Below are 22,494 nucleotides of genomic sequence, written 5' to 3'. Positions count from 1 at the left end.
TGTGAGCTGGAACACATTTGCACCCTCCCTGCTTCTTGTATTGTATTTAGTTATATCATGGGAGACACTTATATCATGAGAGACAGTTTTTGCTCCTGCTTTTGGAGATGGCCCTACTTGATGATGAACAAATATTTGGGGAATGTAGGTAGGTCTCTGAAGAAGTGTTCACCTGCCCTATGATTATTCTTGTTTCCGAGAACTGGGTAAAGGCAAGAATGGTTTGTTAAACTGAAATACTGGGGTATAGCTCCTGTTCACTGGTTGTGTAAGTGAATGGTACAAATAAAAGGGATGGTGGTGGGGATGTGGAAAGACAGCGGACCTGTGTCTTTAACGAAGGTGTAGTATGCTGACTAATTGTGTCTCATCTAAAGCTTGCAGCCTAGTTAAAACAAGCATGGAACACCAAACAGGCCAGCGTTTGCATCCACAGACCTGCGGGCTTATCTGGCTGGGAGCCTGTGACTCGATCCAGGCAAGACTGAGCTCATGTCAATTACAAGGAAGCAGCCAGTGGCCTTGGCAGGCCCTGCAGTATCTCCCTGCTTTGGTTTGGCAGGCGGAGACACACTCCACCGCCAAGAGCTCCCTGTGACCAATGGCAGAAATCTGGTACCGACACTCATGGGATTTGGGGGCCACCTGGGCCTCACCAGTTTTAATCAAAGCAGTGATTTGTGCCAGGTGCTCAAGGGACAGGGCTTTAGGGAAGGAAAGCTCACAGCCTGACTCTAATTAGCTCTAAATTGTTTGGCACTTGGCTCTACCTGAGGCAACTTGCCTTCTTTGCTGGCTGCTGCTGCTGCTGCTGTTGGGATCAGCCAAGAGCTCCCTCAGGAATAGTGACATGGAGCTCCTGCTGGGAAGCCCCTCTGGAACCTTTTCTTGTGTTTTTCATAACTCCCCAGGGACTTAAAGGTCTCTTGCTGTGCATGGGAGTGTTGGATGTGTTTCTCAAATGCAACTTCTTATTCAGGGATCTCAGAGACCTGCAGCATTGCTGTGGTGCTATGTTGAGCTGTAACTGGTGTTGCAGTTCTCCCCCCATGTGCAAAGTATTTGATCATTTAGCACGTTTTTATTTTCACAGCAACCCTGCAAAGTTCAGGAGGTTCAGAGATAGTTCTTGCTTAAGGCCATCCTTCAGCCTTATGGTAGGGCCCCAAGGGATTTAAACCTGATCTCCTGTTTCATTTGAGTCCAGCAGTGTATTTTCACAGCATCACTAGACTGAGAACAGGAGCCATGGTAGGAACAGTGCCTGTTGACCCAATCTTATCTGTTGCACTCTGTGGGCACGGTTACATGTGTGCCTGTGCTAACCCTATCCTCCCCCAATTGACTGTAACACCTCATTGCTAGCACAGTAGCAGAGTGAGGGACCAGAATATAGCAGCAGGCCTCCTTTTCCTCACATAGTTTGTGTTAGCAGTTATGTGGAGAGGTCAAGAAGCAAAGCAGCTGTTGAATTCAAAGGGAGAGAGAAACAGAGCTAGTATAAGAACTAGAATGAAAGGCAGTGTGATTAAGGGAACTGAGAGAACGTTGAATTCAGCCTGAGTATTTTGAATTGGGTAAAGAGCTGAAAAACATGGACAATCCCAGATGATGGATACTGGGGCCCACGTCCTCCAGAGGTTTTGTTCCTGAAGGGTCCAGTTTCCCTGTTGGAAGAGATATGAGATGCGGGTGCTATGAATCTGCCATATTGTGCCATCCCTTTCTGTTTTACTTCACTCCCCTTCCACAGACCCTTTCTCTCTCTTTCCCTTCCTTTTAATCTGTTTTTAATATTAGCCCACTATCTTTTTCTCTGGATGTAGAATTGATGCCATATGGTATTGCAGTCTGAAATAGTAAGTTACATTGGCTGGGGCTTCCGTTATCTTGTACTTGCATCTGCCTCTCCTTTTCCTGCTCCCTGGCCTCATTCCCTTTTAGTTTCTCTCCACATGCAAGACATGGCAGACCTATTGCTGCTGCTGCTGCTGCTGCTGCTGCTGCTGCGGCTGTTCCTTTGTTTTGTTCAGGCCTGTCTTTGTCTCAGAGCCCCGCCTATTTCTGGAAAGCATTTTGAAATGAAATAAATTCAGACATCACTCCCCCCCCCCCCCGCTTCAGTGCAGGCGCTTAACATTCTCCCCTCCCTTTTAAAGTAAAAGCTCATATTTCTTTAATAGCATTCCTTAATAGTCTGCAATGCATTGTGGGTTGTGGGGACCATCAATAACTGAAAAGCTAAATTCAGTAGTCAGGATGAGATCATAGTATGAATCTGCACACTTGCTTTCTGATTGGTTCCGTTCAGATGATTCGCCAAATCATGGTTTAGAGGAATGGGAAAGTGGCCTGGGTCTGTGCACACGCCCTTTGCACACAACTCTTTCTTTTCCTCTTGCATGCCAAGTTGTTCTAACTTGTTCTAACTCAGGAAAATTATTTAGAGACATAACTGTGTTAGTCTGGAATATCAGTATACTAAGAGATCCTGCAGCACCTTTGAGACTGAGTAAAAGAAGTTGTACCATAAACTTTCATAGACTTGGTCTAGACCAAGTCAGTCTGAAAGATGCTACAAGAGCCCTTTGCAGAATGAAAATTATGGTTAGAGCAGACCTCTGAAGCATGGTTTGCAACTCCATTTCAGACTGTGCTTTTGGAGGTCAGTTAAGCATAGATTCCCAAGTTTAGATGTCAAGAGTGTGTGAGAAAAGGATGTGATGGGAAGGTGATTGTGGTAGGGAGGATTATTCAAACTGAGCAATAGTGGAGCTTTTCTTTTCTTTTTGTATTTGTTTGCCTCTACAGCAAAAGCGGGGAAATCATGGAGCCTTCCAGATATTATTTGCCTATAGTCCCTGTTGTTTCTAGCTAGCATTGTCAGTGGTGGTAAATGCAGAAAGCTGTAATCCAGCATCCAGAGGACCACACACTTCTCACCCCTGAACTACTGCTGTGACTGTTCTGTTTCGTGGAGAGGGACTGAACTTGGAAAAGTTACCTTTTTGCACTAGAAGTTGCAACAGTGTTGAAATGGGTTGTAGTCCAAAAAAGGAATGTTTCCAAACTCTGGGAAAGGCGATGTAAAAGTCCCTCAACAGAGACAAGCAAGGGTCATTTATTCTTTTGTTAGCTAAGATGAAACAAGAGGACATGTAGGATTACGGGGTTCTTAGACTTCTGATTTCTGGGAGGGAATGATGCAGGAAATGACTGTCTTCTAGAGAAATAGTTATTTGTGACTGAAGGAAATGGATAGGTTTTTCATCATCTCCAAGCATGGCCTGATTTGGAAGCCTGGGTGACATTGTGTAGAAGACCTGGGACGTAAACTGTGCCATGGAACACTGCATGCATTAATGAAACCAAGAAGGGCTGTGGGGCATCACAGGCAGCCCACTAGTCCACATTTGGATTATCTAGAGAGCATGAATACTTATGGGCACATCCAGTCTTACCATGCAAGTTTAGAAAATTGGATAGTGCATTGGATTCATCATCTTGAGAAAAGTTTCTGTTCATTTGCAGAATTCCAGCTATTCTGGCGGTGGTACTTATGTGTGTGAAGTCTCAGGTGTGAGTTGAGCTCAGTAGAAAAATCAATACTGTTAGATACAGAGACCTGTTGAAACAGACCCGTTTTAAGGCATGTGTTCCATTTGCAAAATATTGTCCTTTCAGTTCTTACTGTATTTCTTTTCAAAACAACACTGTGCTGCAGGACTCTAGGGGCCTTGAAACGTGTGGGAAGTAGAGGTTTACACAACAGCTGAATGTGGTTAGGGACCAGGTTTGCTAGAAATGAACCCCTGTAGAGTCCTGGCCTGGCTTTCCTGTCAGAATTATAAAAATTCATATTTATGCCTATCGCTCAGAGATACACACAAAGGCTATGAATGTCTGCCAGCCAAAGTCCCAGAGGTCCTTGTAGACTCAAACCCGCATTGGGTCAAATGTCAGTGTGCTGGTTACTAGTGCTGTGTGTTGACAGCTGATGAAGTGTCAAGGCTGGCTGGGGGCAGCGAGATCAAGAAGAGACAGCCTCTGCAGTGAGGATTATTGCAAATGATGGATGTCTTATGCTTTGGGGGGTTTTGGCTCGGGGTGGGAGGATGGAGGAAGAAGAGTGGGGAGGTCAGAGAGCTGTGCCTCAAGCCCTGTACTGCAGCACCATGCTTTGTTCCAGTGTGTACAGCAGTAATGGTCCCTGTCGGATTAAACAGAGCATTGGCCTGTTCCACTTTGGCAGTCCTTGTCCTCCCTTGAGACTGATAAGAACTGAGAGGAGGGAGAATTGTAATCCTTGCCTTGCTGGGCTTTTCCTGCAGGAGTAGCGACTGGTGCGATCTGTACATAATGCTTTGGTTTTCTGTGCAGAGCAGACCTACTTAATAATAATAATAATAATAATAATAATAATAATAATAGTTTTTATTTATATCTTCCCACCTCTCCCGATGGATCGAGGCGGGATCACAACAGAGTTAAAAACAATTACAATATTACAACATTAGTTACCACATAATTAAAAACACAGCTAAAAACATGAAACATCAATCAATCACAGGGTCAGGTGCTCTCGTTCCATACCAGTAGTCCTCATAGGAGGTTAGGAGGATACGTGCGACGAAAGAGCTCTGTCTTTACCGCCTTCTTGAAAATTTCCAAGGATGTAATAAGGCGAGTCTCCTCTGGGAGTCTGTTCCATAGTCTAGGTGCAGCTATGCTGAATGCTTTTTGGGAAGTAGAGACATGTTTGGATGCTGATACCTCCAGCAGGTTCTTCCCACTTGTTCTAAGCGTGTGAAGCAGATTGTATAGGGAAGATGTGTTCCTGTAAGTAACCCGGGCTCAAGCCATATAGGGCTTTAAAGGTGATAACCAACACCTTGTACTGTGCCCGGAAGCTGGTTGGGAGCCAGTGTAGATCTTTCAAAATAGGTGTTATGTGGTCAAATCTCGAAGAGTTAGTGACCAACCTGGTTGCCGCATTTTGCACTAGTTGAAGCTTCCGAACTTGATACAAGGGTAGCCCCATGTAGAGCACATTACAGAAATCAAGATGAGAGATTACCAGAGCATGTACTACAGCTTCAAGGTCCTTTTGATTGAGGTAGGGTCGCAGTTGGCGTATCAGCCGAAGTTGGTACCAAGCACTTCCACATTGGCCTGATCTGCCAGCCTAATATGCTGCTATCCTGTTGGCCTCACTTATCAGAATGAAAGTGAGAATGAAAAGGAATGCTTTGTATCATTTTCAATGAATCTCTAATTCATGGGGCCAGTTCTAAAATACTTAATTCGCACAATAGCTCTGGGAACTTAATAACAGATGCATAGAGTCGGAAGGGATCATTCCCCTAAGCTTACTTAAATCAACTTTCTTGAAGTCCACAGCGTGTGCTGACTATGTTTGGCTTCCTCTTTCTTCTGCATAAAATTCCCAAGAAAACATGGTCACTCTCACCCAAAGTTCCCAGTATTTCCACTCCATTGGCAAGTTAATCTTTGTTGCTTAGTATCAAATCCAAAACAGTCGATCCCCTTTTTATTTCCCCCACCTTTTGTACAACTAAATTGTTTGCAAGGCTAGTGAGGAATTTGTTGGACCTTAAACTTTTGGCAGAGTGTGACTTCCCACAAATATCTGGGTCACTGAAATATCACGTTATTATTATTTCTCTTCTTTCTAAATATTTGTTCATATGCTTTAGGATGGCATCATCCAAATCTTCAGTCTGGCTGGGGAACCTATAGGAGACATTACGAAGTCACTGTTGTTTCTCTCCCCTTTAATTTTGGCCCAAATACTCTCAATCTGGTTTCCATGCTTTTAAGTCATGGATCTCCTCACAGATGTACATATCCTTGACATATAATGTTCCTTCTCCTTTCCTGTTGGTCTCTTTTTCTTATGAATAGGTTATATTTATATCCTTCCATTATTGTGTTTCAATAAAATTTGTCCCCCCCTTCTCCCCGGTTTCAGTGATGTTAAATCATATTTGCTTTCTTACTTCAAGTCCATCTTGCTTATTTCCCATGCTGTGTCCATTAGTGTAGGGACATCTAAGGCCATGGGTCATTTTCTCCAGCTGTTTCCTTGTTGGTTTTTAATGTCCCTGGGTGGGCTCTTATGTTATTGGTCCAATTCCTCGTGTACTTGATGTTCCCTTGCCCTTTTGATTTTTACTGTTAGGGCCTGGAAAAGTTACTCTTCTAGATTACAGTTCCTAGGCCCCAGCCATCATGAGCAAATTGTGAGAGTTGTCATGGTTGCTTGGTTTTTACCTTGTGCTTCAAGGTTTCTAAGCTATACAGCTGCCTAGTCCTCACTCTTCTCATTCTACTCTTCATTATCTAAGTAAATAAATAAAAGTGTTTGTTTGCTCATAAAAAATTATTCAGGGCTTCCAAGTTTGTTCCTTGCATTGAAATGGAAGAAGAGGAGCTGTGACTGTAGGGGGCCTGTGATGGAGGAAGTTTTGATTTTTGAACTTTCTGGGAGCAGATTCTAGTGTTCAGTAGGCAGGGGAAGTGGAAATAGGATTCCTGATTTGTATAAAGAAACAAGAATGGCCTAACGGATTAAGCAGGGGAAAAACATGGATTGCCATGGTATCAAGGCAGCTTCTTTCCTGAGATGATGGGCAATTTGTATCTTGAACCAAGTGGGTACATTGAATAACTGTTTTCTCTTCCTCCTGCCCCAGGCCTCTTATTGCCAAAAAGAACCCCAAGATTCCAATGTCCAAAATGATGACTATCATGGGAGCCAAATGGCGGGAGTTCAGCGCCAACAACCCCTTCAAAGGGTCAACAGCAGCTGTGGCTGCTGCCGCTGCTGCCGCCGCTGCTGCAGTAGCAGAGCAAGTGTCGGCTGCGGTGTCTGCCGTCACTGCTTCACCTGAGCCGCCTCCACCTCTGCCTCTGCTACAGCCGCCTTCTCAGCCTCTTCCAATTCGCAAAGCCAAAACTAAAGAAGGCAAAGGTGAGTGCCAGGAGCCCTTGGGCTTCTTGGAGTAGGTGGAGGTCTTGGAGTGTGTTGAAGAAATCTGATGGTTTGAATTATCCAGATTCTCCTTGCTGTAGAGGCTGAGTCTGTCTCCATTGTTATGAAATTACAGCTCTGGATTGGGGAGGAGGCGCTTCTAGGTTAGAGTGTGTATGGGTGTGTGTACCTACAAAACCACACACTAGCCATTGTGTTTCTTGAGCTGAACCAAGGTCAGTCAGTGGTAGCTCTTGGTTTCCATATCTTGGGTTTCAGCCTGAGCTCTAAAGGAGCAGTGCAAGGTGCTGAACCCCATCTGCCATGTTAGGTTCAGTCGTTTGGACAGTTCTTTTGAATTTCAACAAAACCCAGGAGTGGATTTATTGTCCCATGAAAACCACCAGCCACTACTGAAGTTAGGATTCAGGGTGTAAGATTGTGCACTTAGACCAGTGAGTCTGAACTTTCATCTTTTCCATAGAATGGAGGGTGAAATTGTGGGTTAAAGGCTTGGAATTCTGCAACCTGGGTGGACCTTGGCTCCCAGAATTTGATGTGCTAGCGTACTATACTCCTTTCTTCCTGAGGAACTTGAAGTACTTGTTTTCAGTCGTTTCCAGACTCCTTTTTCCCACCCCCTTTGTTAAGCGAGGATGATAATGGGTTGGAGCAAAAGAGAATAGCAGCAAGGACACTTGGGTTCTTGGCATCTAGTAGAGGTAGTATCACTCCAGGAATCGCTTGCCAAGCTCTGCCATCTGCTTGCAGCTTTACAGCTTCACAGAGGCCCACATTTCTCTTTTCAAATGAGGGGCGAAACAATGCAATGTCCTTGTGACAGCTTCCTTAATTTTTTCCACAAAAGGCCCGGGCCACAAGAAGCGGAGCAAGAGCCCTCGTGTCCCAGAGGTGAAGAGGAAGATGAAGGGGAAGAAAATGGCACCACTGAAGATCAAGTTGGGCATAATTGGGGGCAAGCGCAAGAAGAGCAGCTCAGTAAGGCCCATTCCTTGGCAGTGTGTGAATGTTGATGCCGAGCTTGATGTAATGAAGGGCTTCATGGCTGGGCTTATTCTGGACAAACAGGCAGGACAGGGTGCAACTTTTTTAAAAATTGTACTAAAATGATCTCACTTCTATTTATCTCTTGCAAATTAAGTTCATTTGCACCCCTTTGCTTGTTTTGCATGTAGTAATAAATAAGAGTAGAACTTTGACCCCGGAAGTCCTATGCCATATTGAAACTTTCAGGAATTGTTGCATTGTGTGCACATGCTGTTCAGTTTATCTTTGCTGCTTTCAGGGCTTCTCACCCCTGTAGCCATGAGATCTTTCTTACAAACTATGATGGTGATGTAAGATAGGGTTGCATGGTATGACTGTAGGCATGTTTGTTCAGTTATGACATCATACCCATTTTCTTTCTACCTACCCTCATCCTGTCCTCGTAACACAGAAGGATGTGTCTTTCTTAAATAACACTGAGTACTTCTTATCCCAAAAAACTACCCCCTGCTCCATTACTGAGCAGGACTGGCTGGTAAGCAATCTCCTCTTTCCTTTCCCTGCCTGTTTTTGAGGCTGATACTAACCTTTAAGTGGTAGTCCCTGCCTGCATTGTCATCTCTTCTCCATCTGTTCCCCCTCATTTCTTCCTCTGTTTGGGCCTTTCCTAATGGAGGGCCGCTCCGGTTATGTGCAGCATTTGTTTCAGAGTGACGAGGCAGGAGAGCCAGAGGAAGAATCTGACCTCGACAACTCCAGTGTTCACAGCTCCTCAGTGCGTTCAGACAGTTCGGGAAGGGTCAAGAAACTCAAGCGGGGTAGGCCTGGGCGGAAGAAAAAAAAAGGTGAGCCTAAGCTGTGGATTGTAGTTTGATGGTGGGTGGATACCCAGACACCACTCCTGATTTTGTGGACCATAAGTGAAGATAAACAATTTACTTAATTTTCCTCCTGTTGCTGGAAAAATTGATATTTTTCTGCAGTATTCTTTCTATAATTGAAGATCCCAAAAGTGTTGCACAGGAAAAACTCTGCATAGGAAAAAAGTTTATCCCCCCCCCCCTTTTCTGTGCAGGAAACAGCAATTGTTTGTTTGTATGTATGTATTTATTTATTTATTGTATAGAAATTCCCATGTTCAGTGTAAAAAAAATGTGTGCAATAAATGAATGAATGAATGAATGAATGTGTTTTTCTCCACAGAATAATTCCTGAGCAACACTCTTGGATGCCCAATATCAGGGGGAAATAGTATGCAATTCTCACTGTTTTATTATTCTTTCCAATTGGGTTTCCTGAATGTTGGGAAAGCCATTTCTAAAAAACCTGGGAACAAATAGCTGTAAATATTCTTGCCATTCCTAGTGGCCTCTCTTTGCATTTGGGTTATGAAGAGAGACATCTTTTTCCATTTTTTTAAAAAAAGGTCAGAAGAATTAGAGGTTGCCTGTCTCACTTAGTAGCTGTAGAAAAAATGTTATTTTCTAGTGTATTATATGTGGCTAAGGAATTCTGGTAACTTGTGTGTGGAGTAGTATCCACCCCTGTCATTTGTGTGTACTAAAGGTGGGGTTATGTTGTATGACATCCACTGTGCTTTTGATTTCCCAGCCTCTTCTTTCTTTTCTTGTAGTAAACATAACTTCTTAGCTATGTCCCCTCTTTGGGATCAGCTGCAAATGCAGTTGAGAGCCCCTTATATTTTTAAAGAAAGTAAGGTGGTGGCTCCTAAACACAGACCTGCCCTATCTCAAGATAAGATAGCCCTGTTTAAATTATTTGAAGGGATGTCATATTGAAGATAGAACAAGTTGTTTTCTGCTGCTCCAGAGAATAGGACATGGAGCAATGGATGCAAACCACAGGAAAAGAGATACCATTTCAACATTAGGAAGAACTTCCTGACAGTAAGAGCTGTTTGAAAGTTGAATACACTCCCTCAAAGTGTGGTAGAATCTCCTTCTTTGAAGGTTTTTAAATGGGCTGGATGGCCATCTGTCTGGGGTGCTTTGATTGTTTATTCCTGCATGGCACTTGATGGCCCTTGAAGTCTTTTCCAACTGTGATTCTATGAAAAAATGATGTAGAATGCACATAGTTCTGAACTTGGGAAGTGCCCTCATGCTGTTTTCCTTTCTTCTTATTCCCTGGCTTGGCAGTTGCTGGTGAAGAAGAGGCAGATGGCTACGAGACAGACCACCAAGACTACTGTGAGGTGTGTCAGCAGGGCGGGGAGATCATCCTCTGCGACTCATGTCCCAGAGCTTATCACCTGGTGTGCCTGGATCCGGAGCTAGACAAGGCCCCTGAGGGCAAGTGGAGCTGCCCCCACTGTGTAAGCTGCTCACCTTTCTTCTTTGTTCTCTGCACACTAGCACCTCCCACCCCCTGTCTCCCACATTTCTAGGGAAGGAGCTTGCCTGCTACAGCCTTTGCTTGATGAAGGGTGCACCTCCTATTCCAATTTAGGAGCGCAGAATTCTATGCTTTAAAAAAAAATCCAAAACATTGTGATCACAAAAGTCAGGTTTTCTTTGGGTCCCTTTGAATCACACAATTAGGTCTAAAGCCTAATTGTGTGGAATCACAGATTGCTATTCAAAGAACCACAGTGACAGGTAAGCAACCTATTCTTATTTGTAGTCACTGTGTATCGCACAATTGGGTTTTCTGCTAATTGTGTAAATTCACAGATGACCATTCAAAGACCCACATAGATAGGTAAGCAACCTGCTCTGCAACTGGAATAAATCAAACCCCTCCCTTCCAGAACCATGTGGTTCAGGCTTAAAAACATATGTTTGTGCGTCCCTTTTAAAATAGTGTGTGGGTTGGGGTGGAAAAAGAGGGGCCTTGGGGGGTGCTGTGTGCATAGGGACAAGGAGACAAGGGCTGGGGTATAGGGAAAGGACTCTGATTTGTCCGTTTAGATGCCAAATTATAATCAAGCCCTCACATATTCTGGTACCACCATGACCAATACGCAACTGTTTAACACAATGGCAGTGGATATTTTTGGTATCCTGATATTCTGCTAGGAGCCTGAGTCTGTTGTTATTGGATGAAAGTGTCTGGATCTTTTCAAAAGAATTCAAATTTAATTCTTCAGAGCAACTCTGGTTCTCCTAAATAATAAACATAATTTCAAAACTATGACTCTTCCATGTACTTTGTTTTCCTTTGCTGAGCATTTTGGCTGTATAAAACAAATGTTCAAGTATTTGAAAATCATTTGGAACCATTTGAACAGTATTTGTTGTTCCAGCCTCCAAGCGCTCCTGCTTGCGTGACTCATATATCACAATCCAGCTCTCTCTCTCTTTGCTTCTGTCATGTTGCCGGCCTACAGGAAAAAGAAGGGGTGCAGTGGGAGCCGAAGGAGGAAGAGGATGAGTATGAAGGGGAGATGGATGATGGCGAGAAGGAGGAGGAGGACGATCACATGGAGTACTGCCGTGTCTGTAAGGACGGTGGCGAGCTCTTATGCTGTGATGCTTGCATCTCCTCCTACCATATCCACTGCCTCAACCCACCGCTTCCTGAAATCCCCAATGGGGAATGGCTGTGTCCCCGCTGTACGGTGAGACTGTTGGGAGAGAGGGTATGATACTGGGATTTGGGTAAAAGGGGGTGGTTGACCTGTGAGAAAGGACAAGAGAAAAACCAGTCTCACTTGTATTTTAAAGGGTCTATAAAGGACTCATTCCTAGGAAAGAAGTTTTATTTGGCTTCCTGAATATCTGACAGCCTCTATTTTCCATTCCTAGTGTCCCATGCTAAAGGGCCGTGTACAGAAAATTCTCTACTGGCGATGGGGGGAGCCTCCAATGCCAGTCGCTGTGCCCCCGCCATCTGAGGGCAACCCAGATGAGCCACCACCCAAGGCAATGCAGGGCCGTTCGGAGCGTGAATTCTTTGTCAAGTGGGTCGGCCTTTCCTATTGGCACTGCTCCTGGATAAAAGAATTGCAGGTACAATTAAATGTGGGTGACGGCAGATGTGGAATTGAGACTTTACCTCCTTTCTTCATTGGTGGTTATATTAGTGTATAGGCAAAATTTGGAATGTTTGGGCTGCAATGTTTATGATATTAGCAACAACCCATCAGGAATCTTTTGAAATTCACTATGGTCAATGAAACCTGCTATGGTAAATATATTACTCTGTAAGATGCCACAAGTTTCTTTGCTTTTGCTGAGACTGGTTAACATGTGCATGCTTCTAGGAATTCTACATAGCATCAGTGAATTCTTGCTGCTCTCTCTCGAACTCTCTTTTGTGTCCAGCATAAATGACAATAAAGCAGTAATACTGCAACTGTGGGTCAGACTTCTTCACTCTACTCCCAAGTCCTGTCACTCTTTTTACGCACCTAAGGTTGCCAGCATCCCATTCCAAGCAGGTCTAGTTCAGCAGTGCAGTGGATTGGGCATTGTCAGCTGTTGCAAACAATTTGGAAATGGGGAGAGGCATCAGAGCCCATTGACTCTGACATATATCACAGGTTGCCTATGAGGTGGCCCATGTAGGAGGGCTGAGAAAGCCTTTTAAATGAAGAAGCTGCTGCCAAGCTGAGTGAACAATACCAATAGCCCAATTCTTTAGAAAGAAATTTCATATTGAAGAATGGGGTTTTGAAATAAGAGATGGTCATAGATGACAGGTCTGTCAATAGAAGCCAGCACTTGCCAGAAGTCTGTCCATTCTGTCCTGTCTACTGAGGATAAAGAGATTCTAAATTTTGATATCATCATGGTATCTTCTTTGGGATATCCCTTAAGCCATGGGACTGGTTGTTAGAGGGGATGGCTGGCGAAACATTATTATTGGAATGAAAGCCTGCTAGAGGCTTTGGTCCAGTCACAGTGGATTTCCCATATTAGGATGGTGAGTTTGAAAGAACCAGATTGCAGGCAGAAAAATAAGTTTAGAATCCTCAACAGGAGGAACATTTATTACTAAAGAAATACATTCTTGAATAGAATTAGCCCGATCCTTTCTAAACAAATTTAAAAGAGAAAAGGATGGGAGGAAGACATGTTGCGGCACATCCTCCCTTATCTACGAAAAGATGGGAAGAGAGCAGAGGGTCAGGTCCAGACTGGTTCTTTTGTCTTTTACAACAGAGGGCAGTCAGTTCATTAACCCTGACTAAACCAGACAATGTTGGCTGCCTAGATCACTTTTGGAATAGATGGCTGACAAAGGAGGCAGAAACAAGCAAGAAAGGAAGGCAAGGATGATCTGGTCCCCCTCTGTCTAACCCTCTCTGTCTTATCCTTAGTGGAGAAGAGAGCAGCAAGAACAAGTGCAGAAGCTGCTTTTTCTTCCAGCACTGGTCACATCAGGGCTCAATGTACTGTTGCTATTGCCTCACCATGGCAGTCTTCATATTCTCACTCCCTTTTGCATTTCTCCTGTTCTTCCTCTTCCCTTGTGCTCTTCTCATTGAATCCTAGCTCGAGATCTTTCACTTGGTGATGTACAGGAATTACCAGAGGAAGAATGACATGGATGAGCCCCCGCCACTTGATTATGGCTCTGGTGATGATGATGGCAAGAGTGAGAAGAGGAAGAACAAGGATCCTCTGTATGCTGAAATGGAGGAAAAGTACTACCGTTATGGCATCAAGCCTGACTGGATGACTGTCCATCGTATCATAAACCACAGGTCAGCTTGCGTCTGTGTGTGGTATAGAGAGTTAGTACTTCTTGCCACCTTACCTCAAAGCCCTGTCAGTGGCCCAGTCCTTGTTAGTGTGTTGCTAAACGTTTTAAGATTTATGCATCTCTTTGAAATATTGTGACCCCACCTTTTGTTACTGAAAATATCCTGTGCAATAAGAAGCAGTTGATGGTCCAGTTAAGGCACAGAGGTTAAGCTATGGGAGTTGGCAGCATGGCAATACTTAAGAATTCCCCCCCCCCCCCCCTGTTTTTGTTTTTTGACAAGCTAAGAATTCTGATGGCTGTGGAGGAGAAAATGGGTTGAAACGTCATGTTTTCCAAATGTGTTCCCCCCCAAAGAATCTCCCCTCCCCCCAAAAAAACTTGTGAGAAGGAGTCTTTAGTTATTATTGGGAACTCTAATTTTCTCCTTTCTTTTGTCATGTTTGAGGTTGAGTCTCATTATAGTGCAGGATTCTATCCATTGTAGACTTTATTGACTTGACTGCATCAGCTGCTTTGTAGTCCTACTGCACCTATTGGCATTAAGGAGAATAAGTAAGACCTCTTTGTGATTTGTATTTTCTTTCTGGTACTCTCTCTTTTCTTCTGCGTCCTATTTACCACTTGCAGCATTGACAAAAAAAGGCAACTATCACTACTTGGTGAAATGGCGTGACCTTTCCTATGACCAGTCCACATGGGAGGAGGATGAAATGTCAATTCCTGACTATGAGTACCACAAGCAGGCCTATTGGCTGCATAGGTAAGAAGTTCACTTAAGCTTCATTGATCTCTTGGAAACTAGGATGGAGAATCAGAAAACAGGGTCATATTGGACTCTGTCTGGTCTAGAACACTCTAGCCATGCTAGCACCCCCTGGGATTCTTGGGTCAAACATGAGATAGGTCTTTCTTTTCTCTAGGGAGCTGATTATGGGTGAAGACCCAGCGCAGCCCAGGAAGTACAAGAAGAAGAAAAAGGAACTGACTTCAGAGGACCCACCTAACTCTCCCACCAATGATGTAGGTTCGGCGAAAGCAGTTAGCAGTGTAGTGGTTCTGCTGCCCCTTGATATTACAGTGAAGGGACAGCTTTGGCTTCCCATAGAGGAAATGGGACATGAGAAAGTGCAAGGCCCTATGTAGCTGCTAGGCCCACATTACACATAAGCTTCTTTTGGGGGCTAGGGCTTGGGAAGAGAGGAGTTAGTCTGTTCCATGCATCCCAGATACTGAGATTGCCTTGGCCTTAACTCTCTTCCTTGCAGCCGACCGTGAAATATGACAGCCAGCCACGCTTCATCACAGCCACAGGGGGCACGCTGCACATGTATCAGTTGGAAGGCCTCAACTGGCTGCGGTTTTCCTGGGCCCAGAGCACAGACACCATCCTGGCTGATGAGATGGGTCTTGGCAAGACCATCCAGACAATTGTCTTTTTGTACTCGCTGTACAGGGAGGTGAGGCTGGAGCAGGAATTCTGGGTGTGAATGATCCCCTCTGAAGGCATACAGTCATGTGTAGGAGTATGTGGGGCTAGTTCTGTTTTTTGTCAGGTGTTATGTAAACAGAAGTCTGTGTGCCATTGCATGCCCTTTCTTTGTGCCCTGTGATGCTTGGATGCATTGCTTCCAAAGTGCTTCTGTTAGTTTGCATTCACTCTTGTTGCTTTGTTCTTTTCCTTATATTATGAGGAAAGATCTGTTTACCTGTCCTAAAAGTTGGCAGTTATAGTTAGATGAAGTGGGGTGGGGTAACAAGGAGAGTAGTGGGATAGCACTGTGTCCGTAAGTCACTCCCACCAGTTTGCATTTTTCCCTGCCCCCAAACTGTGGCACAGAATCAGATTAGAACCATTTAATTTAGGAGGGACATAAGCTTGCTGTTCACTCCACTTTAGATGAGACATGGCAGTGTTATGTCTAAACTCAAGGGCTTCACTTTATCTAATTGAGATTTTCAGGCACAACACCTAAAGGGTGTCCCCCTCCTGCAGCTGCTATTGAGCATCTGGCTTCCCTCATCCTTCAGGCCAAAACAGTGCTCTTTGGTCTTCCATATTGCTGAGAGTTCTGCATTGGGCTTAATTCTACTTCTTGGCACATGTTAGACCTGGAGAGGCCCTTGACCTTCTTCCTAGCTCCCCAACGTCTTTATCCACCCCAGCTGGCTCTTGTCCTGATCTCTTCATGACAGTCTTCTCAGTGAGCATTTTCTCTATTGTCTTTATTGGCACATTTGGCTGAACTGCTGGCGTTTCAGGCTTCACTAAAATTAGAGAGCTGGGGAGGGCAGGGGGGAACCCCTGGCTGTAACCAAGGAACTGATATATTCTGAGTTGATATCTGTTCCCACTGCTGATTCCTTAGTGTGAGATGAACAGATCTTGTACTCTTCCTAGATATTTTCACCCACAAAAGCATCTGAGAAACTCTGACGTGCACTGAGGGAATTTTGCACTGCACCCAGCGTGCCTCCTTGCTTATTATAGTTGTGGAAAATGTGTGCAAATTCAAATGATACGCACCTGGGAAATGAGATTGGACGAGGTTTCCCAGGTACACTTACCCTTCTGTGTGATGTCTTTGCAAGGCTGTGTTCCTTGCAGGAAGTTATATCTTAGCCTAGGTGTTTCCCACAAGATCCATTCCATGTGGTGCTTCCCTCAGCCTTATCTGTTTGATGTGGCTTGCCTTTTGGACAGTGACCAGGCAATGCCTGCGTTGTGTACTCCGCCTAGCACAGTGCTGGTGCTTAATGGATGTTTGCTGGGAGGACTGCCTCAGCCTCAGGCAAAAGGTCCATCTGTGAACAGCTGTTATTTCTGTATGAACAGCTGCTGTGGCTGGCTGCGTGTCAGTGATCCCGGCAGAGCCAGGGGAGAACCTTGCTCATTCTGGCAGCCAGTATTTTATGAATGGATTTCTCTTTGCCTAGCTCAGCCCCTGGGAGCCAAAAGCAAAGAGCCTGAGAATTGCTGCCTCAGTCTGAGTCAGGGCTGATGGTCTTTTCTGGCTCCTAAGCCGCTGACGGCAAAGATCCTTCCAGTTCATATACAATCTTCTCTCTCTCCACCCTAGGGCCACACCAAGGGGCCTTTCCTTGTCAGCGCCCCACTGTCCACCATCATCAACTGGGAAAGAGAATTTCAGATGTGGGCACCCAATTTCTACGTGGTGACCTACACTGGGGACAAGGACAGCCGCTCCATCATCCGGGAGAACGAATTTTCCTTTGAAGACAATGCTATGAAAGGCGGAAAGAAGGCCTTCAAGATGAAGGCAAGTGGGTCTGGGTTTTGCCATCCTACAGTGTAGCAGCTACTCTGGCAGCATTGTACTCTGGAATCTGCCTTATTTTGACTGTTGTAAATAGACAATAGCTGCAGTCTTACCTTGAGGTCAAAGGCAGATTGTTAACCCCTTCATTTCCAGACTGCTACAGCTCTGTTTTGTCAAGTTGCCTTAAAATGCACAAGGCATGCATAACATTTATAAAAACTGCCTACCCTCAAGAAGGACTATGCTCAATGTGACTTTCTGTGGGTTTATTTTTTCTCTTTGCTTTTTTCTAGGAAAGAAACAGTCCTTCTTTATGTGATGGACATAATGCCCTTGGCCCTGGATGCAGTCATCAACCCTTCAGAAGGGTTATGTACTCTCTTTCCTTCCCTCACTGTCTCTTTCTGTGAGGACAGTAAAGTAGTGAAGCTGTGCTATGGAACTGTAAAACAATCCGTCTAAATGCGGACTTGATCCTCTTTTTAAACAGAGGTGCAATTCTGCTGGCGATTCACCTCTCCTGTGGAAGTATCAAAGCTGATGGTGGCTGACCTGCTCTCTCTTTCTCTCTCTTGTTTATTTTCATCTCACTTTCTCTGTCTTTGTCTCCCTTCTTTATTTTCAGAGAGAGGCTCAGGTGAAATTCCACGTCCTCCTTACCTCATATGAGCTAGTCACCATTGACCAGGCTGCCTTGGCCTCCATCCGGTGGGCCTGTCTTGTTGTAGATGAAGCTCACCGGCTCAAAAACAACCAGTCTAAGGTGAGGAGAGCTTGTCAGTCTGAAGCATGGGCTTGCATGCATGGAAAGAAAATCGGGGTCTGGGAAACTTCTCTTTGATTGTGGGTTGTGAGAATAACAGTCAAGACAAGACCCGTTTTTCTTCAAACTTTTTCTTGGTTTCAGTTTTTCAGGGTCTTAAATGGTTATAAGATCGACCACAAGCTGCTGCTCACTGGGACTCCCTTGCAAAACAACCTGGAGGAGCTGTTCCATCTGCTGAACTTCCTGACTCCTGAGAGATTCAAGTATGGCCAACCTGTGCACTTTCTTTCCTCCTTGCTGTAGAGGCCTGTTAGTCAAAGAACTAGTGATGCTGCCTTTTCTCTCTGTCACTGATGTCTTGGCCAGCTTTCCCATCTGTAGGTGCCATGTACTTCCATCTGATCAGTCTTAAACCTAGAGAACATTTGAATGCCCAATTTTCAAAAGCATCTAGATATATGGGGAGATGAGGAATTGTGCCAACTGATACAAAAAGATACTTGTCTTGAATGTGAAAGAAATCGGAAGTGGCACCTCTCCTGACAGCATCTCCTTAGCTGTCCCCTGTGTCAAAGACTTTCTCCACAACCAGTTGGACTTTCCTAACACCATAAGGCCTGGTGCTTAACAGTGGATCACAAAATGTCAAAGGAACCTACAAAAGCCATCTGTCTCACCTGACAGGGCAGCGCTAGCGTTCCATGTTATCTAGGAAACCTGACAGAGGTGCTGTTCAGTGTCTGGAGGTTTATCTCTGAAAGGAGGTCACCCTCTGCTGGCCCAGGCTGTGAATTGCCACCATTCTGGCAGCTTGGTCACTCCTGGCTGCAATTTATTTGGCCTTCTAGTGTTTTGGTTGTTTTCAGATGAGAACCTCTGCCGATAAGTATATCTTCCCCTTCACCAGTGAAGGCAGGTTTTAAATGGTCAGTGTGGTTGTGGAAAGAGAAACAGATCACCTTTTCATATTTTGTCTTGGCTTCCCCTCATCTACTTATGTCTGTCTAAGTTCAGGCTTTGCCTTAGAAAGTAAAATGGAAAGGGAGAGTATTTTCTTTCATGTCTCACATGGAGATCTAGTCAGAGAGTGTTTATTTGGGGGGGGGGTGTTTTGGGTGTTTAACAGTGAGTAACATAATTCAAAGACATAGCCATGTTAGTCTGGAAAGTCAGTGGGAAGGGATCTTGCAGCACCTTTGAGTCCATTGTAGTTTGTGTGTTTATAGACTTGAACCTACTTCCAAATGCATCTGAGGAAATAGGCTCAAGTCTGCAAAAAGCTCATGCTACCAACTTCTATCTTTCACCTAGTCTCAAAGGTGCTGCACACTCCCTTTGCATACTGAGACGAACAAGGAATGCATAGTGTTTCCAGTCTATATCCTTTCTGTGGATAGTTCTCTTTCTTGACTTACCTCAACATCCATCCCCCCATCCCCAAATTTGTCATTATAGGGTTAGGTAATGCAGTGATTGTAGCGATATCCTATAAAGCTATGTTGAATTTAATTTTTGCTTCCGAATTTTTAAAAAATGTGGGAATTTGGGAAAGAGTGAGAGCAACAGTGGCATTGGTTATGATTTGCCATGTTCCCTAAAAATACAAGAGTAATTGGTTAGGCTTGATAAAATCTGTACATAATAAAGTTGGAATACTTCTTGTAGACTTTGATTTCTTGTCTTTCTGTCTTTAAAAGTTAACTATAAGAGAAGAAGAAGCATTCAAAAATAGCATCTTCTTGCCCTTTTTGTGTGTGGTTCCTTCTCTGTAATCCTTTGTGTTTTTTTAGCTTCGAGGTTACAGATTTGTACCTACAGAAGTTTTGTAGCTCTGAAAATCAGTTTTTTTGGGGAAAAACCAGCAACAGATGAGACCTGTTGCTTTCACATGTTGTTTGTAGGTTTCCTATTTTCATCTAATTCTTGGAGTTTAACATGGTTTCGGCAATGTAAAGCTCCCGGATGACTCCCCAAAGCCCTTCAACCCTTAAACATTTTAAAAATATATTTGTGACTTGGGGGCATTTTTTGTTTTTGTTTTTGGGGTTTTTTCCCCCCTAAAATCTTGCCAAGTGAGCTCAAAGCTGGCCAGAAATGTGGCTGTTTACTTCTCCCATCTCCACCATCTCTGGCAAACCCCCAAATTGACTCAAAGTTGGTCAAAATGGCACTGAAATACTACGGTGAAAGTTGCTGGGAGACGATTATTGACACCACACCCCTCCCAATGCCACAGTTACCTGTCCCTAGTTAAATATGCAGTCTCAATGTCTGTTGGTCTGGGCAGTGCTGACATTATAGTGGGGCATAAAGGAACTAGCTGCTTTTACATGTAAGGCTGTAGGTGGAATATAATTTGTAGAGTTCGGATGAGCCAGGAGAGAGGAGGTGGATTTCCTTGGGGGGTACTCCCCCTCATGGGATATCTTTGCTGTGGCGTATTCATTTCAACAAGTTTTTCCCTTGCCAAAATTCCCCTGGCCCTCAGTGTTTTCTGTGTAGTATTCTGTTCATTTAAAACATCTCTAGAGATATAAGCCTCACTGTCTCCTTCCTGCAGCAATTTGGAAGGCTTCCTGGAAGAGTTTGCTGACATCTCCAAGGAGGACCAGATTAAAAAACTCCATGACCTGTTGGGCCCCCATATGTTGCGCCGCCTCAAGGCTGATGTCTTCAAGAATATGCCGGCCAAGACAGAGCTCATTGTCCGAGTGGAGCTCAGCCCCATGCAGAAGTATGGGCGGTATTGTGGGAAGGGAGCAACAGGGCAGATACCTTCAGGTCCTTTTGTGGAAGGTCTATGATGTGAACTAGTGATGTGGGACAGTTGGGATGGTGGTGGTATACATTTCCAAGTGCAGTGAGAATTGCGGGCTTTTGGATCAGAGAAAGGGATTGGGTGTATAAGAGTTTGACTGAGGGGAGCAAGAGCTGCTCAGGGTGGAGAAAAATCAAGGTTTCCAGATTCTCTGGAAGATGAGTTGCCTCTTGCGAAGCTCAGGATAGAATTATTATTATTATTATTATTATTATTATTATTAAGCTTTATTTATATAGCGCTGTAAATTTACTCAGCACTGTACATAAAATCTTTTAATTAGACAGTTCCCTGCCTTCAGGCTTACACTCTAAGAAGACACGACACAAAAGGAGAAGGGAATGGTGGGTGGGAAGGGGATCAGGTCCAGCAGTTCTTCTTTCCCTCTGAGGCCTGGACCAAGGCAGATGGACAGATGGAGGGCTCTGTATCTTAAGGATAGGCCTGATGGCATTGGCCCACCCTCTCTCCCCCTCAGAGGCCAGGATGGAGTAGGATGCCTTCTGGGAGGGCTCAGTTCCTTTAGGGAGGCCCGATGGCATTGGCCTATCTTTCTCTCCCCCTCAGAGGCCAGGATGGAGTCAGATGCCTTGTGGGAAGGGTTCAGTTTTTTTTAGGGAGGCCCATAGAACAGGGCATGGCCGAATCCTGGTTTCTCTGTTCTGATCATTGAGACAGGTCATAGAATTGGTAAAAGACAACCATTAAGCATAACTTGCTGGATGCAAAAACTGACATGCTGGGAAAATTTCTGTATAATTTCTACCTTTTGTTAAAGTTCTTGCATACTCTTCTATGTATGAGTGGTTTATAGCATCTCTGTTTTTCCCATTCTTTTCCTGCATTTTTCACCACCCCATTCCCTGCCAAAATCAGGAAATACTATAAATACATATTGACTCGCAACTTTGAAGCTTTGAACTCACGTGGTGGTGGAAACCAAGTGTCTTTACTGAACATCATGATGGACTTGAAGAAATGCTGTAACCACCCCTACCTCTTCCCTGTTGCTGCAATGGTATGTCCTGCATTGGCTGACTGGCTGGCTGGCTTTGAGAGCACTGGTCGGGACCAGGGCAACTCCCTCCCCTCTTGGAAGGGGTGTGTGCACCCCTGTTGTGGAGTGGGGACAAAATACCTTCAGCTCTATGGTCCTTTGTGTTCTGTGGTGGATGTGCCAGGATCACAGCAAGGGAGGTGGAGAAGAAGCTCCCGGGTTATTTGTTTTTCAGAAATGCAGGATTTTGGTGGACAAATCAGCTCACCTCCCCAGTCAGCCCCTTGTCTTGATATATTCCATTAGTATATGACAGTGGAAGAGAAACCCATGCAAATCATCTGCCCTTTTAGTGACAGCTGTGTTTTGCCTTGACAGGAATCCCCCAAGCTGCCAAGCGGTGCCTACGAAGGGGGTGCTCTGATCAAGGCCTCTGGGAAACTGATGCTGTTACAGAAGATGTTGAGGAAACTGAAGGAGCAGGGCCACCGAGTGCTCATCTTCTCACAGGTGAGGGAGCTGTGGGGTAGCAGACTTTAGAGATGTAAATTACCCTAAGGGCCAGCTAGTCCAACTCCACAGTTCTCTCTTCTCTAGGGTCTGATTTGGCCAGAAGGCCCAAGGGGATAAAACAGTATCCTAAGGAGAGTCATGTAATGTTCAGCAACAATTCCATTGCTGAGTTAAAGTGTACATTTATTGGTGTTACATTTTTGTTCCACCTTTGCACCAAAAAAATGCATTCAAGACAGCTAACAAATACTGCTGAACAATGAAAACAACAAAACCATTCAAATCCATGTAATAATAGTAACAGCTTAAAATGCCAAACCAGAAAACATGCATCTTCATCTTATCCTTTTGAAAGCACTGGGAGTGGTAACCAATCACTGCTCCATCCAAAGGGAGCGCATTCCATGCTTGGGACCATTATAATAGAAAAGACTGTACAGATATATC

General features: G+C 44.5%; 1 protein-coding gene across 1 annotated transcript in view; it reads left to right on the top strand.

Annotated features, from left to right (window-relative positions):
- CHD3 (chromodomain helicase DNA binding protein 3) overlaps positions 1–22,494 on the top strand; it is a 76,219-nt gene that overhangs the window by 32,227 nt on the left and 21,498 nt on the right. The window contains exons 5-20 of the mRNA XM_042472267.1: positions 6,717–6,994; positions 7,863–7,993; positions 8,700–8,847; positions 10,162–10,337; positions 11,352–11,582; positions 11,770–11,973; positions 13,462–13,687; positions 14,303–14,435; positions 14,596–14,695; positions 14,941–15,132; positions 16,753–16,953; positions 17,579–17,716; positions 17,861–17,982; positions 20,280–20,453; positions 21,414–21,555; positions 21,913–22,044. Coding sequence (XP_042328201.1) covers positions 6,717–6,994; positions 7,863–7,993; positions 8,700–8,847; positions 10,162–10,337; positions 11,352–11,582; positions 11,770–11,973; positions 13,462–13,687; positions 14,303–14,435; positions 14,596–14,695; positions 14,941–15,132; positions 16,753–16,953; positions 17,579–17,716; positions 17,861–17,982; positions 20,280–20,453; positions 21,414–21,555; positions 21,913–22,044 — 2,728 coding nt within the window. The remainder of the gene's footprint in view (positions 1–6,716; positions 6,995–7,862; positions 7,994–8,699; positions 8,848–10,161; positions 10,338–11,351; positions 11,583–11,769; positions 11,974–13,461; positions 13,688–14,302; positions 14,436–14,595; positions 14,696–14,940; positions 15,133–16,752; positions 16,954–17,578; positions 17,717–17,860; positions 17,983–20,279; positions 20,454–21,413; positions 21,556–21,912; positions 22,045–22,494) is intronic.

Source organism: Sceloporus undulatus, chromosome 6 (assembly GCF_019175285.1).
Source record: "Sceloporus undulatus isolate JIND9_A2432 ecotype Alabama chromosome 6, SceUnd_v1.1, whole genome shotgun sequence".
NCBI classification, from domain to species: domain Eukaryota; kingdom Metazoa; phylum Chordata; class Lepidosauria; order Squamata; family Phrynosomatidae; genus Sceloporus; species Sceloporus undulatus.
This window is presented reverse-complemented; position numbering and strand designations above follow the sequence as displayed.